Genomic DNA, 17,151 nt, shown 5'->3' on the forward strand with positions numbered 1-17,151 from the left:
TTAAGAGTTAGTGATTAAGGTACTGATTATTACGCACAATTCCGCGGGAAACACGATGGTTTTATCAGTTTCCTCCGAGACAAATTCCAAAACTAAAAAAAGCTCTGAAAGTTGATGCCGTAATTGAGGGGATATCTCACGCTATCGTGAGAGTCCACTTCTGTATCAAGTCAAACTCTCCATGCAAAGAGCAAATAATATACATTGACAGGGAAGCCACTTTGTTTGGGGTTTCCAAAACTAAAAACACGTGTTTTCAGTTTTGATCGCAATCCTGCTGATTCATTTCGACGGTGTGAGTTGGCAATCACACGAGTCGGTTTGCGGCGACGTCGCAGACTTCCTGTCATACCTAGGTACTTTATTTTTTAAACGGAAAACTATTCAACGGCAATTCTTTAAAACGGCCGTGATTTTTCTTCTCTGTGCAGAGAAAATTCTGCATAAACTTCAAGGAATGGTGTCAGTTTGTTCTCCTTTAAAAAGTAACATAGAGACGGAGATATTCAGACACCGCAATGGACCACTAGACAAGGTACGAATTTAAGCAATCTGATACATGACCCTTAACCAGAATATCACGTAAAACACGAACTTCACAACGAAAATTACTAAAATCAACTCCTAACGAAGATATTTACGTTTTTATTTCACACTGGTTACGAGGAATTTGAACTGCCCGCTTACAAGAAACTCAAAGCTCTCGAGTCAAATCGCGCACTACAACAGTCTCAGCAAGCTTCTCAATCGAGCAATGTTCATATCCCACCATGTGTTGTTTCAAATATAAGCAATTTGCTCTAGCTGAGCCGAAGTGTCAATACTGAGGTTGCCAGGTTTTTATATCGCACAGGTTATCACGGACAGCATTGAGTTTTAATTAGCGGGTGGTTTGAATTCTGGCATCAGGGATCATTAAATATCTTTGTAAGGAGTTGATTTCGGTAATTTTTGTTGTGCCCATCGTGCTCTACGAGGAATTTTAATGATGAAACATGTGTCAGAATGCTGAAATTCGTACCGTGTCTAGTGGTCCATTGAGATATGTGATTGCGAACTTTCGCCGTCAATTTGCTCCTTATCTTACCATAGAAAATTTGGCTTATTACGAAGGTGGACTCTCAGGAAAGCGGGGACATCTTCTTCGATACGGCCTTAACTTTGAGAGTTGTTTTTACTTTCTCGCTTCCCTAGGGTAGAGAGGAAGTATTGTCATCCTCCAAGAATAAAAGAAAAAAAAAAGTTGAAATTTCATCATTTCTAGACGTTTTAACAACCCAGGAGTCAAAATAACCATACTTGAAAAAATGTATGTCCGTCCGTGTGGCGTCCCCCAAATCTGTCTACAGCAATATCTCAGAATCTATCCGTTCGATTTCATTCAAAATTGGCACAGAACACCATATCTATGGTCTCCTTAAGCACGTCAAACGATTTTGGGGTACGCTAAAATTTGGGGGGGGCTACGCTAAATTGTCCATTTTTAGCAAAATCACACGGAGAGCTCATTTTGAAAGACTGTAAATTTTAAAAAAAAAATGCCTTTAATTCTTCGAAAGTTGGCATAAGAGCACCACCTGGTTCATTAATTTAAGTTCCTACGAGGTCTTTGGACTATATTAAGAATTGAAGGGTTATGCGTCATACAGCGAAGAGAGCACTTCGGTCACAAGGAGAGCTCATTTTGAAAAAAATGCCTTTAATCCTTTAAAAGTTGGCTCAAAAGCACCATCTGAGTCATTAATTTAAGTTCCTAAAGGATCTTTGGACTAATCTCATAATTGCAGAGGGGCCGATAGGAAACGCTCAATTCTCCGATAAATGAGTCGGAACGCTCCTAGATATTACCAGCAAACGCTTTGAGTCAGGTGAAACCTAGGAATTCAGATGCATTATATAATGCATCAAATACTATCTCCAAAATTACTCCGCAAGTATACACCAAGCAAAATTAGACAACTAATTAGGTACTTACATTACATACCATGAATCATTGAAGCTAACGCACGAACTGACACTTAGATCTTTATTGGAAACTAATGTGTTTGTTGTTAATGAATTTAGAATCCCGGTAGATTCCATCTTTCGCGGTTCCTTTTTACGAGGTACTGAACACAATATAACATAATAATACTGCACAAACATGATTGATTTAATAATTGATAATAAAGCGCGTTGTAACCCGTCCAAGTTTGTTGACGTTTTTGCAGAGTATAGAAGGTTAGAGGCCCGACTCAATGCTAGGTAATTGAAACAGGAGCGCTCGCTGGCAACATACACAACTACTATTTTCTATTGTTTTCCAGTGACTAGCGGCGGGTGTGTTGCTGCCAGACCACCTCCAAGTAGGAAATTTTTTATACATCGTCCGTCCGCAACTCTCGCTTGGCCAATCAGCGCAGTGGAATCTAATGGATCCTAATGAATCGTAGAAAAGCTAAGATTTTTACGGATCGCAGTCTTTAATAGGAGGCATCATTAATCAATTACATATTTAATTGAAGATGCCTCATAATATCGACAAGTCGAGACCGATTATGAATTCATCACATATCACAAAGACATTTACAATAAAGTTCAGTGGTTTGAATAAAAATTTTTATCCTGTGATCAAAATTCCAATCAAACTTCATGATTTTGTGAAATTGGCAGTATTTTTCTAAATATTCCAGTAAAAGTGTCTATGCCGGCGCTCCGCACCGGCAAGAGCGAGAAAGTGTAGTGCGATCCTCGCACCATGATGGGCATCCATACAAAAATAATAAAAACAGTCTGTCAACCATTTTCAGACTCTAAGCCTTTAAGTAAACTGTGGATTATTTGATTTAGTTTATTAACTTTGAACTGTTTAATGTTTCGAAATTGATTTTCCTACATATAGCCAATATTTTACAAAGAGAATTTGTCTTTTTGATGTATTTATACATTTCAACTGTTTTTTAATGTTGAAATGTATCCAGGTCAATTCATAATGATACAATGCAACGGACGGGAACTTTCGGGCCCGCGTGAGCTTAGTGCGTGCGTAAGGCAGTGCAGACGACGCGCGCGCGTTGCGCTAAGGCGCGGCGCACAGTGCAGTGGCCCATGGACAAAAATCGAAAATTCGACTTCGTCGGATAATAAAAATGACCGCCGGATTGAAGAAATGGATGGACGGAAGGAAAAAATTCATAGTTTCTTGACATGAAAATGCTATCGAAGGGGAGGGAGGGGGAGGGGAAATCACGGAACCTGCGCGGATGCACAATTAGCGGAGATCCAACAGCGGGCATCATGTGTTATGACGGGTGATAACTGATATTACCCTTATCAGAACGGAACAAGGTAGAATGTTTAGGTATAAGGTATGTTTGTCTATACAAAAACTATGTTGATCATTTTAAATTCTTAAATTAAGGGCCTCTCAGTCCGGTCTTCCGTTCATGATGCCAAAAATTTGACTTATTCCATATGCGCATCTTCACCTGTAGATTAAAAAAATATATCAAAATATATCAACGCAATTTTTTGATATGTTGTTCAGAATACCTTCCAGATTCAGAAGATATTTAGTTTTTAGCCCTAAAATGCCCTAAATCGACGGAATCGTCATTATTGTGACCTCAAGTCAGAGCTTAGGCGCGCAATGAGCGGCATATTGGCTTGTTTTTATAACAGCCATACGTGAAACCAAAGAGAGCCAGAGTTCATGCATGAGTTCAGCCGTGTTTTTTGATAAGTTGTCAGAATGATGTTTCAAATCCATAATTTATTTGATTTCTACTCAATTGGACCTCAAATTTAACGACAAATATGGCGTCCGTCCTTTCATATCAGAAATCAACCCCGTGATCGTTAAATGAGATGTGATGATATCTTTAATCAGAGATTTAAAAAATAAATCAAAATATGTCAACGCAATTTTTTGATATGTTGTTTAGAATACCCTCCAGATTCAGAATATGTTTAGTTCTAAGCCACCAACTGCCCCCGAATCGACGGAATCGTCATTTATGTGACCTCAAGTCAGGGCTCAGGCGCGCAATGAGCGACATATTGGCTTATGATCGTGTCTTTAATCATAGATTAAAAAAATACATCAAAATATATCAACGCAATTTTTTGATATGTTGTTCAGAATACCCTCCAGATTGAGAAACTGTTTAGCTTTCAGCTACAAAATGTCACACACTGACGAAATGGTCGGTTTTGTGACCTCAAATCGGGAATCAGGTATACTCGTTGAACTCCATGATGCGGTCCCTGTTTAAGGAGAACTTCATCATTCCTTTCCGATAAAGAAAAAAAAAGTTACATACACATGTGGTTATTCGACATGATGTTCATTCTATACAATACTCCAATACATACTCCCCCTCCCCCCGAAAATTCTATCCGTCTTTCCGCGTCGTCATCCAATTTTTCGTAATAGCAGATTTTTGCTCGGATAATCACAGTTTTTGAGCATTATTTGTTCTTGCGACTTTTTTCTCACACAAAAATTTTAAAAAAAAATTATAATACGTGTTAAAAAGGTTTAATCTGGGTAGAGCAAGGTAACAGGGTCTGTTGTTATCCAGTAATTTCAGATCAAATCATGGGGAATGTGCCATGACTGTCTTTTTCCGACCTGATTCGATCTCACTTTAATTGTTACAGCCCTCCCCCCCCCCCTCCAGGTGCTGCTCTAAGAATTTAATCCCATCTCACAATAGACTATATGAATAGAAGGTTTCATGTCAAATTTTCCATCTCTATGTCCATCCGTCTTTGAGCTACGAGTTCGGTTCCTACCACCCAAACGCTCACTATTTAGTAACTTTGCGATCGCTCCACCCCTCCCCGCCGCAAGTGTCATTTAAAAAATTTGACCTCATCTAACGATGGCCTATCGGTAGAAGAGGTTGCACCCAAATTTCACTTCTGTATGTGCTACCGACTTCGAACTAAAATGTTTGTCCCTACCGCCAAAACGCACGTCTTCCACGTATCACTGCTTCCGCCCCCCTCACCCCGCCACAAGAGTCATTATGAAATTTTGACCTCATCCAACAATATAGCAAATATGTATAGGAGGTCTCATATCAAATTTCACTTTTCTTTGTCTTTCTGTCTTTGAGCTATGAGTTCGGTCTCTACCGCCCAAACACTCGCCTCCAAGAATCAGTACTCCCGCCCCCCTCCTCCCGCCCCAAAGTGTTTGTCTGCGAGCTATGATTGTTGTCCCTACGCGACATAAGGACACTGCACTGTGCGGCGCGCCCATTTTGCTCCAAGTGTCTCTCGTTGCGCGCGCCTTTCTCGGGTGTTTTGCGGTTAATGTGTTGCACATACGACCAAACGGACGAAATTTTCGCCCTTTAAGACCGTAACTCGGCGTTTTCCATGGGAAAACAGTGTTATTTTATCTAAAACTCTCAAATTTCAACCGGTGTCACTTAAGTCGTTTGAGCACCAGGTAAAAATTGTTTTAAAATGTTTTCCTTGTACGAGGCTTCTAATGTATCCACACATCAACTTTTAAGACCAGGACCTCCTTCGAATTCGAAAACTTAAAAAATAAGAAACACCCTAGGGGGGGGGGGGGGGCACCTTCTTCAACGAATACGAGGAGGAGAGTGGAGCGAGCCCCCACGAACCGGTCACAAATAGGCCAGGCTATTGAGAAAAAACAAAGAGATTCTGATAATGGCGGCAAATAATAAAAACGGATGTAAAATGTCTCATGATTTGGTAAACAGAGAAGCAAGAAAAAGAGGAATTTTGGTACTTGTGCTGCTATCAGAAGCAAACGAATTTAAAACGAACAACAAGCTGTAGACTCGGGACAAAGATAAGAGACTGGCGATGAGAATCTAAGCCACTAAATTAGGACAATGTATGAGGAGCTCATCTTTCAACGGCTTTGTTAGAATGGATTTTCGAAGAATAATGATTTTTGGATGTTACTTCCCTCTGAGCTTAACTGACGAGGAATATAACACGGTTCTCTAAGAACTGGCCCAGAAGTTTCCCACGGCTAATGAACGTTTCCTGATCACAGAGGATCTGAATGCTAGATCTGAGACGTGGTAAGACAAAAAACACAACAACAGAGGATTGATTTTGGAAGAGTGGGTCGAGACAAACAATGATCATCCAAAATACCGGATCTACACCCACCTTCCTGGCCCCTGGGGGAGGTAGCTCCATTGTTGACCTAACGATCATGTCAGGAAAGCTTTCGAGCTCTGTAAAGAGGTGGGAAGTGGTTACTGATATGAACACTGCGAGCGACCACCAAGCGATCTTGTGCACACTGGGAGAAAATTTCGACCCGATTAAATCGTTCCAAATTAGGAAATGGAAAATTAGAGGAGAAGAGGATAAAAAGGATCTCCAGGAGACTTTTAGGTTACAGAACACTTACATCAGCAAAGATAAAAGGACTGCAGAGGAGGTGACAGAGCTGATAACAAGAGAATGCAATAACATCCTGAAGAAGACGAAAACTGTGCCGATGGAAAAGAGAGAAGAATATTGGTGGAATATGGACATTGGAAAACTACACAGGAAATCAGTCACTTTAAGACGAAAATGGACCAGGAAAATTGGCAAAGACGACCTAGATTTGGATAAAACGAGAACGGAGTACGGACAAACAAACAAGGAGGAAGCCATCTCAAAGGAAAAAACGGAATCATGGAACAAAATACTAAATGAACTAGAACCCTTGGGGAAAAGGATACAAAATCGTGAATAGCAAGACGAGACCAAGGAATCCAGCTGATGAATTAAGTACTGAAGAAAAACTTGAGGTAGTGTAAGAGCTCTTTCCGGAAAAATCATTGCCCTCCTTCGAAAAACCTGAAGTTGAGGACGAAATCCAATCCTTCACCAAAGATGAGTTGGAGGAAGCACTGAGGATCACTAGAGACAAAAAAGCCCCAGGACCGGACGGACTCCCCCCGGAAGCGGTCAAAGCGTTTCTTGGTATTAACGTGGAAACGGGACTAGGAGTTTTCAACGAAGCCCTTACTTCGGGTTTTTTCCCGAAAATATGGAAGAAGGCCAACTTAATTCGACTACCAAAAGGAGTTAAAGGAAACAAGAAAACTTTCCGCCCAATCTGCTTCATAGATGTCATGGGAAAAATCCTGGAGAAACTAATTCTGCACAGACTCATAACGAAGATTTTCATTTCAGAAAACTAGTTTGGTTTTGTGAAGGGAAAATCGACGGTAATGGCGATCAAGACAGTGGTGGATTTTGCAAACAGAGCATGGGAAAGGAGACGTCCATCTGGGATCGTGATGCTTGACGTGAAGAACGCATTTAACACCGCACCGTGGGAAGGAATAATTGAAGCACTTAAGAAAAAAAGCATATCAACTTATTTACTCAGAATCCTTCAAGATTATTTCACGGAACGTAGCATCATAGTAGACGGAGAAGAAATCCTAACTTCGTATGGGAGTGCCCCAGGGTAGCTGTTTGTCGCCGTGTTTGTGGCTGGTCTACTATGATTCTGTGGTGGGGGGCGCCTTCCCACAAAATAGTTTGTTGACCGCGTTTGCAGATGATGTCGCAGTCAGTGCCTGGGAAAGAACGATGTACGGACTTATCTGGAAATTACAGAGAGCAGTGGCTTACACCTTAGGAAGAATCTGGGAGCTCAGCCTAGAAACGGTGATAGAGAAAACGGAATTCTTAATACCTAAGGCAAAGAAGGCAGACCGTGATGTAGAGATAAAAGTGGACCAATTGGAAATCCAAGCTATGGAACATGGCAAATACCTCGGTGTACGGCTGTCGGCGGGGTTGCATTTCAAAGAACATCTAAAAAGAACATGCAAAAAAGTGAGACGGGTCGCTGGAAACCTGACTAGGATCATGCCAAATAAGGGAGGACCGTCTGCAAGGAGAAGGAAGATTATCGCTTCTGTGGCCATTTCCATACTCTCTTATGCAGCTCCGGGTTGGGCAGACATTGTCGGGACGAAAACTTATGCTGACATGGTGAGGACAACTTTTAGACCCATCAAGATTAAAGTGACAAGGGCCTACAGAACTGTGTCAGATGAGGCTCTGGACGTGCTAGCCAAAATCCCTCCCTTGGATTTACTTCTACTCGAACATAAGACCAGATTTGACACACAAGATCTGAAGGTAGCTGAAGAAATGATGTATGACGCCTGGAAAGATAGATGATACTCGTACACGGGGAAAGCTTAATGGACTCGAAAACTGATCCCGGATCTTGATTCGTGGATGAGGAGTGAGTTTGCAGATGCACCCGCGGAGCTGAGTCATGTGTAGGATCCCCCCTTCTGGGGCCGCAAAAGATCGGGTGCCTCGAGGGCTGAGCGAGACGAAGCTGGTCTGCCTTCCCTGCCCTCCAGTCCTCGGCTCCAGAGCCCTGCCGAGAGGTTGTCCCAGGGTTTGGCGCAAGCTGGGCCTAGGCTCTCCTCCTACGCCCTTGACTCCGGGTGCAATGATGGCTCCGGAAGATCGGTCCCGGGGGATGGGGGGACCCTCTCCCAAGTGGGGGGCCTGAGGGGCGCCGGCTTCCCCGGGGCCAGGGTCGGGGACTGCCGGTCGAAGAGTGTCTTAGGGACGTCCGACGGGAGGATAGAGCGTCCGATGGGCCACACTTGCACGGGGTGTGGCCTGGAGGGGTCGTTTAGTGGGTACGGAACCTGGCAGCGTGCTCCAACCCCACATAACCGGGCTTTTCCATCTCACAGCGGTCGGGTCGATTAGGGGTCGCTTCGGCGGCTCTTCACCAGCTGATGGCCGTTGCCGTCCCGGTATTCGGTGGGCCCCTTTCATGGGGGGCCACGGTACGATTTTAACACTTTTAATGCGGTCAACATACCACCCGCGATTTTTTTGCGGAAATGTCAACTAGAAGGCCTTCTGATTGAGGAACAACAAACCGCGAAATCTGTAGCTTGGCCGTTTTTGAGAAAATACTATTTTTCGCGTTTTTGGCAGGAATTTCGGGTCAAGGCGCTGAAAAAGTCACGTTAGGCTGTTTTTGTGGCTTGTAAATGCATATCCTATACATTTTTAGTCAATCAAGTGTCAGTAGAGAGCTATTCGTGCATATTGCCAAAAATTGCTGTGATGTGGTGGTGGTGGTGGCACGAACAACTACACGAATATGATGATGGAAATATGAGTGTATTGTTGGAAAATACAAAGAACGGAAAATGCACGGAAGGGCGGCCGGCGTGGCCCAGGCCAAAACGGATAATGCTGATGAATGCTCACAGCCAATCAGGAGAGAGCAGTGGCTGGCGCCATGACAGGTGACAAGAGCTGCCAACCACACAGTTGCCCCCAAATTGCCTAAAGTTCAAAATAGGGGCCATAATAAGGCCTCCGGGATTTCGATTTTTTTAAAGTACGCATACAGTGTCATGTTAGGTGTCAACTTTTATGTAATTTTGGTCGTAGATTTCAGGTATGAAGTTTAGTAAGTCCCCCGGTCAAAGGGGGTACTCCAAATCCAAGATGGCAGCCAATTTTGAAAGACAAGAGGGTGAAATTTTAAAAATGTTCGCGTGATAAGGGAAGTGAGGTATCATTTCCTCTGTGATTTTGGTCGTAGATTTCATTTATGAAGTCATAAAAGCCCTCCAGTCAAAGGGATTGCTCCGAATGCCAAGATGGCGGCCAAATTTGGAAGGCAGGAGGGTGAATTTTTGAAATGTTTACGTGAAATCCATAGTAAAAGTGAATCAGCCTGACGTCAGGCTACGTTTCATAAACTAACCTGAGTCAGACTAATTCAGGTTGACATCAGTCTGACTCAGGGTAGTTTATGAAACGTAGCCTGACGTCAGGCTGATTCACTTTTACCATGGATTTCACGTAAACATTTAAAAAATTCGCCCTCCTGCCTTCCAAATTTGCCCGCCATCTTGGCATTCGGAGCAATCCCTTTCACTGGAGGGCTTTTATGACTTCATGAATGAAATCTACGACCAAAATCACATAGGAAATGATACCTCACTCGCCTTATCACGCGAACATTTTAAAAATTCACCCTCTTGTCTTTCAAAATTAGCTGCCATCTTGGATTTGGAGTACCCCCTTTGACCGGGGGACTTTTTAAACTTCATATCTGAAATCTACGACCAAAATTACATAGGAGTTGACACCTAACGTGACACCGTATGCGTACTTTAAAAAAATCGAAATCCCAGAGGCCTTATTATGGCCCCTACTTTGAAATTTAGGCAATTTGGGGGCAATTTTTGGCAATATGCACGAATACTACTGACACTTCATTGACTAAAAATGTGTAGTATAGACATTTACAAGCCACAAAAACAGCCTAACGTGACTTTTTCAGCGCCTTGACCCGAAATTCCCACCAAAAAAGCGAAAAATCGCATTTTATCAAAAACGACCAAACTACAGATTTCGCGGTTTGTTGTTCCTCAATCAGAAGGCTTTCTAGTTGACATTTCCGCGAAAAAATCGCGGGTGGTATGTTGACCGCATTAAAAGTGTTAAAATCGTACTGTGGGGCGTATTGGCGACCCACCGTAGCGAATTTTTCCCCTCATTCAAAAAAAAATTCACATTTTTCCAAAATTCAGCATGAATGCTTGGACATCAAGTATGACACTGAGAAAAATAGACTACTTGTTATTGAAGTCTCTTAAAGGATGCACCACTGTTGTCCCCTTGTGATTTAATGCTAGAATTTCGTGCAAATCATCTTACAGCTTTCTTCACCTATTAACCTGGCGTTGTAGGACCTGTTACTGTCGGCCCCTGTGGGTTGGCATTGCAGTTGAGATGTAAAAAGAAACCTGAATTTTTTTTATTCTCCTCCTATAGCCGTTTTCCCTTGTATAAAGTAGTGGTTGACTCTTCCTTCCCCTCAAGATTCCTCAAGGCACTTCTTAAATCCCCCTCCCCCTTGTTGATGCTCCCTTGTTCTGAAGGGCCCAGAAGCGTCTTCTACAGGTTTGGTAATGTTGCCGCCTGCATGGACCCTTTAAAAATTCTAGAAAAAGATGGCAACTTACGCTGAATACAAGGTGCTTCAAGTATTTCACTAAAGGCATCATCCTCTTCAGTGTCAGCTAGAGTTTCCTTTACATTATCAACAGTTTTTGCTAAAACTCTGGATAGTGCTTTCTTACTTCGTAGCTCTCGACACATTCTTTGTAATCTTTGACTTTCTTCGAGCAACTGCAGGGCAGACTTCAAATGGGCTTTACCTGAAATGAGAAAGAAAGCACAATTAGGTCATAGGGATGTGTACGAGCTTTCATTTTCACGACGGTTTTTCATTTTTCTTTCTTAAATTTTTTTCTTCTAGTGTAAGACATGTCAAACTCCGCCTAAAGTTGAAATTAGAATTAAAATGAAGATAAAAATCTGGGTACTATACATTTTATTGCATGATATTTTACTCACATAGCTGAAAGCTTTTTCAGCTCACCTCAAGCCATCATCAGAGCTTCGACACAATACACAAAATTATCATAAACTACATAATAAAAGCAAACTACACAATTACATTGCAAAAGATCATAATGCAATTACATCGTTAATTAAAGATACAAGCAAAAAGCAGGAGACAAGCAATAGATGTTACGGAAAACAGTTGTTAAGGGAAAATGTTTGAATGAAGTTGAAACGTTCATCTCTGGCTGGTTTGCAGCACAGGAAAAAGAAGAGGGTTGCAAGTAGAGCTAGCAACCCAACCACGTTAAAAATGATCTTGCTTGGAATACAAAAGCAATGCCTCAGTACTAACAGAATAATCGACACCAAGATTTTAGATCATAGAAAAACAAAAACAAAAAGGGCAAAAGCTTGATGATGTGATGCGCGCAACCAGGACTGTATAAATCCTAGAAAAATAATGGAAGTTGCCAGTGAAATGAGAAAGTTTACCATAAATAAAAAGGCAATACAAGATATACACTGACAAGGTGTGGGCACACACCAATATACAGGGTGTCCCAAAAGTCCATACCCCCCTCATAACTTTTGAACGGTTAAAGATAGGAAAATGAAACTTTGGGAATGTTTCTATATTAAAGGGGACCATCTTCTAGGGGGGTCAAAATTTTTGTCCCCCCCTCAGGGGGGGCGCGGGGGCCCCCAACTTTTTTTTTTCAAATGGTAACCCCTATCTTGTGATACATCATTAGAAAGAGCATAAAAAACTAAGACTCTTGGCGCAAACCGCAAATCAATATCTTAATTTTTGACCGAGTTATGATAGGTCAAAGGTCAAATTAGACCTTTTTTCAAAAAATCATATCTCCGGTTCACATTATCGTAAAGAAAAAAACAAAACGGGAAACTTTACCAAATTGTAAGCACTTTTAAGTAAAAATCACAGAAATTACTTTAAACTAATTTTATGGGGGGTTTCTGACCCCCAAATACGTCATTTTAAAGGTCACACGATATTCTCGCGAAATGAGCCAATTTCCCCTTACTTTTCCTCAACATTATCATAGTCAGTTCAAAATTAGTTCAACATTGCTTCTCAAGTCCCCAAATTTCGAACAAAGTTTTAAAAAAATGAAATTTCAATGGTTGAATTGAATCACCTTAAATTTCGTTTTTTGAACTTTGCCCGAAATTTGGGGACTTGAAAACGCAATGTTGAACTAATTTTGAACTTACTATGATAATGTTGAGGAAAAGTAAGGGGAAATTGGCTCATTTCGCGAGAATATCGTGTGACCTTTAAAATGACGTATTTGGGGGTCAGAAACCCCCCATAAAATTAGTTTAAAGTAATTTCTGTGATTTTTACTTAAAAGTGCTTACAATTTGGTAAAGTTTCCCGTTTTGTTTTTTTCTTTACGATAATGTGAACCGGAGATATGATTTTTTGAAAAAAGGTCTAATTTGACCTTTGACCTATCATAACTCGGTCAAAAATTAAGATATTGATTTGCGGTTTGCGCCAAGAGTCTTAGTTTTTTATGCTCTTTCTAATGATGTATCACAAGATAGGGGTTACCATTTGAAAAAAAAAAGTTGGGGGCCCCCGCGCCCCCCCTGAGGGGGGGACAAAAATTTTGACCCCCCTAGAAGATGGTCCTCTTTAATATAGAAACATTCCCAAAGTTTCATTCTTCTATCTCTAACCGTTCAAAAGTTACGAGGGGGGGTACGGACTTTTGGGACACCCTGTATGGGATATGGCCACTCTTTTATCACAACCAGAATTCAGCTTGATATAGAATAGAGCAGACTGGCTGAAAATGCAGAGCTACTGAGAAAGGGTTGTGTAATTTCCAAAAAAGGATGAAAGTGTCTCCTAGAGCGTGTAAGCATCAGTGAAATAATTCGCAGAACTAGGATTAAGGGTAAATTTTGTAAAATAACAGATAAATCAGATCAGTTCATGCACGGACGGCAGAGAGAGAAAAACTAGAATCAGAAGGCTATTCTGAGACATTGAAAGCAGGGTCGATAGACATAGGTCAGCCCATTAGGAAAGTTGAGTGTAATAATCTTTGAAAAACAGGAGGCGAGGGCTGTCGGCGTTGCCAGAAGATTCCCCCAATTTGCATTTCCCACTCTGCTCTTCCTTAGATCCGATTGCATTTGTCTTATGCAGATCGGGGGATTCGGGGAGGGGTTTCGAAAATTAGATGCTACTGCTCTCATCGCTATCACGACAGAGTCTGAGTGAAACGGCAAATCGGGGGAATTCGTTGCCAGATCGGGAAATTCCAAAGAACATCATGCTAACGGACTGACCTAGATCTATCGACCTTGCATTGGAAGAGGTGTGCACCAGAATAAGTCGATATGACAAAATGACAGATTTTAAAACAGGACACTAATTTATAAAATTGAAAATGAAGACCAAATTCAGGAAGCTGGAGTTCACACGCTACATAATAACAACAGTGAAAACGGAACCGTATTGGCCCTGTTTGCGGCTAAGAGAGTTCATTGAAAGCACATTGTTCCCTCATAAGTAAGTCGATGGTGAAACTACTATACCATGTTTTTCGGAAATCCCGATTTTTCAGGAGAGCAAAAAAACTGTCTCTGTTTCTCATTTGTGATATTTTAAAGGTAATAATTCTTATAGGTAGAAATGATAAGATGCTTTACACCACGCCTTTAGTATTTTTGAAAATAGCCCCAACAGTCAGGAAATACGAAGGAAAACCGAGCTTTGTGTTTTTTGAGTTAGGAACCGACACTGTTACCTTGAGATATGTGAATTTCGAATTCAGGTTTCAGCCTGTTACTTGAAGATTTTCATCGAATTAAGGCAAAGAACAAAGAGCAAATGATCAGTGTGCTAAAATTATTGCACTGGAAGCTTCTGTTAATCCTACAGCTGGACCAGTCATCAGGTTTTAGTAATTACTATTAAACTTTTAAACGCCATAACAGATTCAGTAACCGGTTGTAAAAAGCAGGAAACAGGTTACCTTTTTAAATGATTATCCTATCACTTCTAATAAAAAGGTAAGTTTCTTCTTCCCAGTGGACGAGCCGCCTTCCAATACAAGCATATGCAGCATCGATTACGCCTCTTGTCCACATTATATCATTCATTACTTGCTGACATTTGATGTGCACCTACCTGTCACTTCCTCAGGCGGACCTATGGCCTGAGGCTGCCTTACTCACCTCGACTGTAGCCCTTAGTAGAGAAGTGTTCCTTTGCATTTACAGATTACTTACATTGAAAAAAGTTTCCTTTAAGTTGCAAGACTTAGCGCAAAAGCGCATAACTTCCCAATCACGCGCGTCGATGAGCGCAATTTGCGTAGGTTGTGAGGGCAGAATGAGGGAGGGGGGGGGGGAATTTTGTCATATTTTTTTATTTGTTTGTTCACGACATATTTTTGGATGAAAATGTCATCTTGGAAGAATGACAATTTGCTTGTTTCTTTGTTGTTTTTTTTTGGTCCTATGGAAAAAAATAAATAATTGAAATTTTTTGTAAGAATGAAAGAGCGCCAATTTCATGAGGGAAGATTCACTAAAACTCTCTGCACCTCTTGGGTACAACAGGACTTAATTATCTTTCAAGAAAATCCCACCTTGTAATGCCTGAACCGAATAAACCTTTTGATTTGCCTCAGCTAAAGGCGCCTATTTTTCCTGTTTACTTCACGGCGCGTGATATGTGAATTACGAATTAGCGCTGAGATACGTGATATTTTAACTACGTTTTTGGGTAACTTCCCGATGTTTTTCGACAAAAATATAACGATGGCAGATGAAGGACATCTCCTACAATTCGTTTATGCAGCTAACTCAAAACAAACGAAAATCGAGATACGATACGTGGTTTAGTAATTTCACCATCGATATCCATCTCGGACTCTAAGTGATACCAGATACAAATGGAATCATGAAATCTGATCATGTCATCGTGTCATCAAGACATAAGTCATTAATAATAGATGTAAGAAGCTGCAGGGGACCATAATGCAACTCCGACCACTTTCTAGTCAAAGTTAGGTTATGCAAGAAGATTGCGCTGAGGAAAAAAGCATAAGCAAGAATGACAGAGCAAGATGATTGTACCCACAAGCACTCAAGAGCAAGCTGGAAAGAGACGTAGAGCTGGAAACCCAACTCTACATGAAGCATGGGAAGTAATCGAAAAATTAAACTACGACCCTGAAAAAATTCCTCGCCTCTGTCCCATACACAATAAATTAAGTTTATTGTCAAATTAAAAAATCAAGTTTATTGTCAAGTACTAAACTTCAGATTATCGTCCAAAATTCGTTCAAAACTTAAGTTTACTGCCCAATCATCTTCATTTAAATCCTATTTTCAGCAGTCACTGACTACACCAGGATAATGATGCTTTTCAAATGGGGAGTGCGAGATTTAAGAGGGATTTATACGTACCTAAATGTTTTCGCCGTTCATCACTGTCCAGTTTTATATGAGAGGGTGTTTTAAAGTCTGATTCAACGTGGAGATAGTGGAGCATATCTATGCTTCTTTCAGAGAACTGAGCCAAGGATTTGGAAAGAAGCGCGACTGCACTGTGGAAATGAGCAAGACCGGCGTAATGCTGCTCCTTAACCTGAACTAGTGACACCCAAGAGTAAGGTACATATTCCTGCACGGAGGTCATTGTTATCAGAGAGTGCACCGTCTCGTACACTTGCGCCAACTGAAACAGTATTTGTGATGCAGTCCGGCAGGATGGAACTTGAGGTAAGAGCTCAAAAATTTCAGTGAAGATAAAAACGGTGACTCAGGTCGAAAATACCTACTTCCTGTGCTTCATGCTAGTCACTTCATGCTGTTTTCAAAAACACTGGGTTAGTAGGGTGAAAATGACGACTTTGCCACGTAAAAAATCCAACAGCGATGCATGATGGTGCAGAAAATACGAATTAAATTACAGTGTTGTATGGTGATAATTATTCAATATAGCAACGCTGTAAAAGTAAAAGTATTGCATGTTGCCCCTTCAATATGCGGGTTACGTAATAGTGTAATGTAGCCCCTTCAATTTGTGGGTTATGCAATGGTGTATTCTTAAATATGGCGGTTATACCGTTGCCGGACGGTGCACTTAAATAAATGACTTAATTATGGGTGAAATTTTAAAAAATCGCATTTTACAGTGTTGCCAGATGGTTCGAGAAATTAGTTAATTTTTCGATACAATGTTGTCAGATTGTGCAAAATACAGACCGAATTTTGATACGACTTTTCGTTTTCGAGAAAATCCAACTTTTACCTAAGTTGCATGCGTATCTTATGTGCATATACGAGTTTTTATGCTTGCTTGAATACGTGGGATTCTTGACTTTACTAATGACAGGTTGTATGTCTGATGTTATAAACACGTCTATGACACATACCTATCTTATGTATAGACGCGGTTTTCTTCGTGGCCTTGAAGAACTAGAAACTTCTATGGGCACTACTGAGTGATAAGCCTAAATAGGTGGTGCATGGAAATATAAACAGGAAGACCCAATCATCGGTTTAGTTCACTACACCCTCTGCCAGGGAGCGCTGATGTCAGCGCTAACCGGAGTTGGGGGTCCTTATTTATTCTCTTGGTCCATGATGTGGATCCGAACCTTGTGTTTTGGAATAAGCAACTGGGATTGTATATTGCAATTTCAGTTTGATGAATCGAAAACTTGTAAAATTTTCGGGATCAATAGACCATAGCCTCCAGGATGG

General features: G+C 41.1%; 1 protein-coding gene across 1 annotated transcript in view; it reads right to left on the reverse strand.

The window, feature by feature from the left end:
• Positions 1-17,151, reverse strand: part of LOC140225905 (rhophilin-2-like) — a 72,502-nt gene that overhangs the window by 26,963 nt on the left and 28,388 nt on the right. Inside the window, exons 4-5 of the mRNA XM_072305912.1 lie at positions 15,850-16,120; positions 11,010-11,204 (exon numbers count right to left, since the gene is read on the reverse strand). Coding sequence (XP_072162013.1) covers positions 11,010-11,204; positions 15,850-16,120 — 466 coding nt within the window. The remainder of the gene's footprint in view (positions 1-11,009; positions 11,205-15,849; positions 16,121-17,151) is intronic.

This window comes from Bemisia tabaci, unplaced genomic scaffold, assembly GCF_918797505.1.
Source record: "Bemisia tabaci unplaced genomic scaffold, PGI_BMITA_v3".
NCBI classification, from domain to species: domain Eukaryota; kingdom Metazoa; phylum Arthropoda; class Insecta; order Hemiptera; family Aleyrodidae; genus Bemisia; species Bemisia tabaci.